This window comes from Salvia miltiorrhiza, mitochondrion (genome assembly GCF_028751815.1).
Source record: "Salvia miltiorrhiza mitochondrion, complete genome".
Lineage (NCBI taxonomy): Eukaryota > Viridiplantae > Streptophyta > Magnoliopsida > Lamiales > Lamiaceae > Salvia > Salvia miltiorrhiza.
In genome coordinates, this window is record NC_023209.1 from 300,736 (window position 1) to 307,500 (window position 6,765).

Genomic DNA, 6,765 nt, shown 5'->3' on the forward strand with positions numbered 1-6,765 from the left:
ACGAGAAAAGAGGTTGAAGCAACGAATTCTTTCTTTTTATTTGAACCGCCAGGTGGGACAAGAAAATTCCCTTCCTTTCTGATCGAAATCCGATCAATCAATGAAATTTGGTACCACGCAGTGCAACAGGCAAGATCGAATCATTTTATGCCCCCGCGCCCTCTCTTTCAATTGAGCTGATCACCTCCCTTCGCTAGTTAGAGTTGTGCTCTTCCTGAGCAGCTTGCGTGCGCTGTTGACGGAGCAACTTCTTGCTGTGTGCCCGGTGCCCACCAAAGCACAGACTCTACTCACCCACTACTGGACTATTCCACTACAGATTGATGGACTTACTAATTTGCTGACTGATTCAAGGAGTTAAGACTGGCGGTTCGGTGATCGAGCGAAGGCTTGGTTCCTCCCTCGCTGTACCGAGGGAAGCCTTTCCCACTTCATCTCTTATATATATTATATTATTATATAATATAGATGATGATTGATTGAAGATTTCCTTTCTACAATAAGCCTACGAGATGAATTGGACCTCAGCCCGAAGAGCGCTTCCCTGGCGGAGAGATTGAAAGAACGGAACTCCAGCGCACTGATTGAGCTAGCTAGAAGCAGGAACTCCTATTTAAGTAAGGCCAGCTGTAAACACAGAAAACAAGAGATTCGTGGTTGTACCGATACCAACAGCAATTGGCCAGTTTCCTACAGTTGACCGATTGATCCATAAGAGCGGTAAGAGATGATATTGACAAGGACGGGAAGCGGTATCGAACAAGAAGAGCTGGAAGCGAAGCACCCTTTGAAAAGCTTCTATCTGACAGGAGGAAGTACTCCACTAGTGAATGAAAGGAAAGATGACGCCCAGGCGAAGTCAACTTATGAAAGAGTCCTCTTTCATTCAGGTAACTAATTAAGCGCATCTATCTACCAGCAAAGACAGGTTAGAATGGTAATCTATGCTAGGAGTGCCCCTTACCTTAAACCTTAAGTAGCTCACTGAAGGAAGTGTGAAAGTAAGCAAGCAAAGTCTCAACCCGAAATCAATAGCCCGCAAGAAATAGAAAGGAGAAAGCCCATCTCTTTCCAGTAGTATGTAGCTTTACTTCCTTTCACTTCTATGGAGGGCTTAGTTTATATAGGTGCATTTTTGATTTGATTAGTCCCGGGTCGATCAAACTGGATTTACCTTATTTCCTACTTCGAGTTACTAAACTAAGGATATACCTTTCCACATGGGGGAGGTCGAAGACCAACTAAAGATTGGATGAAGACCCATTTCGAATTGATAAGGAATCAACAAGCAACTGCCGAGCGCACTAGCGCGAAAGCGCATCCGTTTTCTTGCTCCATTTCGCACGATATCCCTACCTCTATACTTTCAATCTTCTAAGAGTCCTTCTTGACTTGCTTTTACTGGTGGTTTGGTCGTGGGAAGTTCCCTTGCTATCGCATTGATTCAGTTACTCTAGCATTTCACTAGACAAATTCATCAAGGAAAGCCTGTAGAAGACCATAGTCAGTCTAATCATTTCTCCTTGAGATCTTGATCGTACGTGCCCCTTCCCAACCCCTCACCTTTCTCACTTTGACTGCGCTATAGCTGTCCTTCTCCTTCTTCCTTGTTTACTTCCAACTGCCCTGTCTTCTCCTTATGTAGGCTATTCCGCCGAAGTGTATCAAAAACCTTCCCTCCCTTGAGCGCTGTACCCAAGGGAGGACGTTAGAACCTTCTCTTACTACTCTGCTTAGGCGGGTGGTCCCCTTGCACCGAACCCTTGGCACTTCCTAAGGCCTTCGCTAGACCCCTTTCTACTGCACTCAGTCTCTTTCCTTTCACTGCTAGAACTCGAATTTCTCGTATGTAGTAAGTCCTGGCTATCTAAATCCTCTTTTCCCTATTTAGAAGCTGTACAACAGCAGCCCTTTCTGGAATCTGCTCTATTACTCGAAAAGTATTCCCTCCCTTTCGGGGAAGAAAGGGGATTGATTCATTCACAAAAGACAAACTAAGAGCAAGGCCTGGGCCAGGCTTGATTACGTTACGCTTTCCAGTCTGATCAAGAAATGAAATTACTATCCACCTTTATGATCAGATCCAGAAAGATAAAAGATAGCCGGTAGCCGACTTTTAACCAATACATCCACTTCACGAAGCTGCACGGTCTCATCAAGACATCCTTGGGCTATTTATTCTTCTCGTTCTCGGAAATCGAGGGAATGCCAACTAGTAAGTTTAGCTATTCAACTCGCAAATCGAAATCAAGCGGAGTAGAGGAATGGTTCTCCGGCGAATGCCTTTGTGGCCGCCTACGCTAACTATCTGTCATAACACGAGGTATCCTCCTGCCAAGAACAGAGATTCCAGCAGGGCCTTATGAAACCTCGGATTTTAGCGGAGGAGATTCCAAGGGATCAACCATAAAGGGGAACCTACTTCCATGCCTTTGTCCGACCGAAAAGGTGGATACATTTTACACCCGTGAGGAAGACGAACAAAGGACAACTACTTGCCAACCTTTCTTCAACCAAAAGCATCGTATAAAAGTAAACCAGCAAATCTGGAACCAAATATGGTGTTCCATTCCTGCCATTACATTGGAAAGCCTTATCAGAAAAAGAAAAATGGAAGGGCGGGAAAGGCCCAGGTAAACCTCCGCATCCTCCACCCAAGCCACCACTGTAATAGCTGCGAGTAAAGGCCCGGTCCCCCTTTAATTTAAGGCCCCTAGTTACTGGAACCTGGTCTTTCGGGAAGCTTATACAGTAAGGCATAGACCTCCTAATGTGCTTTCGCGATGTGCTGGCCTATTTGATTTTGTGTTTGTACGAGTAAGGTTGAAGGGAATTCGCCTCCAACCCTTTCCGAGACTGCTTTCCAGTTAGGCGTTTATAGGACAACTGCAAAAGTAGCAGCTTTCCCAGGGAGTTTTCGGTTAGGTGCTTCCTCTAGTTAAAGAGTTAATTCAGGAGTTCCAAGCAGGAAAAAGGAAGGTAAACAGTTAACGGCTGGCGCTATCAGGCTTGATTCCCTTCTTCCTCTATAAATATATCCCCCTTCTCTGTAGTAGCATTCTCTTGTGAATAAGTAACTCTCTGGAAAGCCGAGTCCTTTAGAGGTTTTGAAATAAAGCCTCTTCTACTTACTGCTTTCAAACCATCAGATCGAAGAAGACACCTGCGGTGAAACCTTCCTATTGATTCCCGTTAGTTGGGGCAAGAAACGCTATTCATGTCTGGCTGTTAAGTCTCACATCGTCTTTCGCTTGACTGGTTTGTTCTTTGGCTTTCGGAGCCTGACTTAGCTAAGCAGATCTTTCTTTCCGACCTGCTCGCGATCTCGAGTATGAGTTGCTCGATATGTGTAGTCTCCTAAACAATAAGAAATCCGAGGCGGGCGGTTCGGGGCAGGACCCGCACAAGGAACGGCCGAACCAATCAAGACAATGCTACGCCTCTTGCTTCTTCTCTTAAGTCTTTTAAAGCTCCTTTTGTTCTCTTCTTTCCTTGATATTAACACCCGAGCCCGAGGTCGGAGAAAAGGCCTGTTGTTCCTGCATTTCCTAAAAAGGTGGATACTTTGTCAGTGGAATTCTTTCCCTTGTTGTAAGATTGGGTACGCAACCCTCGCTTTCAAGGCTCTTTTTCGGCTTCTTCTTTCCTGTTGTTTTCTACAATCGGATGTGTTAAGCATATTAGTACGGTTTTTCAGAGTTGCTAATTTCTTGACAAAACCCGGGTTTTTTTGATCAAAAATGACCAATTCTGGAAAAGTGTTTACTTAAGATAAAACTTAAAATGAAACCTCCAAAAGAGCTTTTCCGAGCAATTGATGTCAAAAAGACGGGTTTTTATCGAAAAAGTTACGTTTCATATAACTGTGAAATGTGCATTTTCGACTCAAATCTTTAATACCAAACAATATGTACCCCCACGTGTTGGCTTTCAGTGTTTGCATTCAACGGTTAGAATGCTAGTATGAATGCGATTGTTCGAACTAAACCAAAGATGTGAGCTAAAGGATGAAATTCTTTAGAAGGGAATACCCCGTAGACGCGACGCCAGGAAGATAAAATACCTAAAATGAACACCCTTCCGGACGCTATTTTGAACTACGTTATCACTCTGATGTCACAATACATTTATTTGATACCCCCGCTGTAACTCGCTCAAGCACCTGCTTTCGCTACGTTTGGATGCTAAGATTCTGAAGACCATCATTCGTCGTTTTAACGGACTCAAGAGGGTAGGGGCGGTGTTGAACGAAGCGATCCTAGGCAGGTGAGCGAGTGATAGGCTGCTAAACGACTTACGGGTGACCTACGCCTTTTGAGAAGCGGGGTTTCGGACGACTGACACCTATAAGAATTCCTTGTGTATTCTACTACAAGGTTCAAAGAAAGGGTGTACTATTGATATGATAATGAATCGATTCCAACCTCTCGGCATTGGAGCTTTTCCGGAGGATACAAATAAAATAAATAACCATACTTTTGATCTCTAAAAGCGCTATTCATTTGTTTATTAAAAGACTACTCTAGGACGTTTGGGAATATCCTAAAGAATTCCCTACACTGCTTTCAGTTGAGGAGAGTTGCCTTACTAAGGAACATTAACAAATACTTTGATTTACCTAACTCTATTTAATACCTTACCTACTGGTGAGCCATCGGGTCAACCTTTTCCTGCCTCTCCGGCGCGGGTGCTTGAGCAAGTGATAGGGTCCGAAGGAGACGAAGCGAGGTTTACTTTGCTTTCTTCTTAGTCTTCCGTCTAGTAGTGGAAGGGAATCAATGTTCGAAGGCAAGGCAAGCAACGCAGGTGAGAAGGCCACAGAGCGATCGGTCGTACTTCTGGAAGTATGAAAACTCTTTCGCAAGGCGGTGGTCGATAAGTGCATGGGGAAAGGCAGCTACTTCGCATATCGGCAAGGGTGTCGGTGCCTCAAAGTGGTGTAGTTTGTGACTTGAATCCGCCCTTCTCATGGATCTACCACTATGGCAGCTAAGATATGGAGATATGCCGGTGGCTAAGGCCTTCTTCTTATTCCCGAGAATCCTTTCCCCGCATAGACCAAGAACAAGCTAGGCGGGGGAAGTTCCAGTTGTGCAGTTTGGATTTATCCGGAGAAAGGGCAGCTTCTTTGATTAGTAGGACGTAAGCACAAAAAGAAAAAGGAAGAGGACTGGACTGAGAGTTCGGTCTCTTAATCATATGAGCTACAAGGCAGATGTCAGTAATTGAAAACGTTACAAAGATGCTCCACATGGTGTTTAGGTCAGTCTGCCCAGGAAAGCAAGAAAGCCAGTCTGGGGTTGGAGTAAGGTCATTAGGCTTAGGCGGGAAAGAAAAGCAGAAAAAACGTAGTTCATTTACGAGCGAAGGAGGCTATGGGTATAGCATCCAAGCGTAGGAGAGCGTAGGTGAATAGCATACAAGCTTAGCAGAACTACATCCTGCTCAGAAACCCTCCTCAACCACTTTGTGAACCTTTCTCGCTAGAGTAACGAGTGGGATAACATGTGCTTTTAGGAAAGACGGAAAGCGGAACTTATAGCTCGGCTCACTTATAGGTTATTCGGAGTCCGGATGCAGATGATTTCGGTCCTACCCCATATCTAGTTCCATATCTGGTATTTCGAACGTGTTTATCGACGATTCCCCCATCGATCTGAGAGTGGGTAGGCTCACTCGGATGGGCATATGGTTTCGCAAAGTGGTTGGCTGCTCCCACTCGGTTCACGTCCTTTCCCGGGTACTTCTTCCCATCTCTGTTGCACCTTACGTATACGGCGTGCGCTGTTCTGAGCTGCTTTCATACGCTAGGGTTGCTGGCGGAGCTCCTTCTTGTTGTGCCGCATTGAAGTCACACATGGACTAGTCCTATAGGAGACTTCCCGGCACTCTCAACTCGTACTTAGGAGAAGGGAAGACTGATCAATTGAATGAAGACAGACTGGAATTGTATATAGAGGAAAATCCTTTCTTACAACTCTCAACTCTGAGACCCTCAACTCCGCAGGGAAAGACATTTAGACTACTACCAATACCAAGTGCTTCCGGTACCGGGGTAGAGCACTCACTGAAATGTGGCGAACGAGAGAAAGATTCCGAGAATGGGGAAGAGAGGCTTCATGGATCGAGTAATTCCATAGATATTCTAGGGTCACTATGAAATCACTGCGACAGACAAAGGCAAGGTAATGAAATTTTTGATATGGATGCTTTCTTGAAGCTCTTTTCCGATATATGAAATGAGATACCAAGGGGAAGCAGGAATTAGACCAATAGGGCACTGCTCTCCGCCTGTCGTAACAACAAAAAAGTCCATACCGGAATTTCATTACCTTCTTCCTAAAACGGAGACATTGGTACAACAGAAGGCTCGAGAGACCTCGAGCGTAATATACGCTACCCTCGGCGTACCCTCGGATATACTTTAGCCACATCTTCACCCATGGCATGGTTAAAGAATGAGGCGATCAATAAAGTCGTGGGCCTCGTAGTACCCGCATACGACAGCTCTGTGGAGCTTTTCGGGTCGATAACCTGTTCGACGTCAGAACCGATCTCCTCATATCACCCTCTGAAAAGAAAAGACTTTCTCTATATCTATGCAACTAGTTCTTTCCCTTGCTTCCAAATCCATCCATCTTACTTACTCAAAAGCTTTGAATATTCTACTCGAAATATTGCTTCTAGCTTTGGGCACCTCTGAGAAAGAAATAGCGTATATACAAGGCTAGCCTTTTCTCTCGTGCCCTTCTGGGCGGTACAAAG

General features: G+C 45.0%; 4 protein-coding genes across 4 annotated transcripts; 1 reads left to right on the forward strand and 3 right to left on the reverse strand.

Moving 5' to 3' along the window:
- Positions 1 to 593: 593 nt before the first annotated feature.
- orf104c (hypothetical protein) lies at positions 594 to 908 on the reverse strand. Its single transcript has one exon. The coding sequence runs from the start codon at positions 906 to 908 to the stop codon at positions 594 to 596; it is 315 nt and encodes a 104-aa protein (YP_008992345.1).
- Positions 909 to 2,418: 1,510 nt separating this feature from the next.
- On the reverse strand, positions 2,419 to 2,760 carry orf113a (hypothetical protein). The gene has a single exon. It carries the CDS (start codon positions 2,758 to 2,760, stop codon positions 2,419 to 2,421), a length of 342 nt encoding a protein of 113 aa, YP_008992346.1.
- Positions 2,761 to 3,431: 671 nt separating this feature from the next.
- orf100b (hypothetical protein) lies at positions 3,432 to 3,734 on the forward strand. The gene has a single exon. It carries the CDS (start codon positions 3,432 to 3,434, stop codon positions 3,732 to 3,734), a length of 303 nt encoding a protein of 100 aa, YP_008992347.1.
- Positions 3,735 to 6,017: 2,283 nt separating this feature from the next.
- Positions 6,018 to 6,449, reverse strand: orf143 (hypothetical protein). The gene has a single exon. It carries the CDS (start codon positions 6,447 to 6,449, stop codon positions 6,018 to 6,020), a length of 432 nt encoding a protein of 143 aa, YP_008992348.1.
- Positions 6,450 to 6,765: the final 316 nt, after the last annotated feature.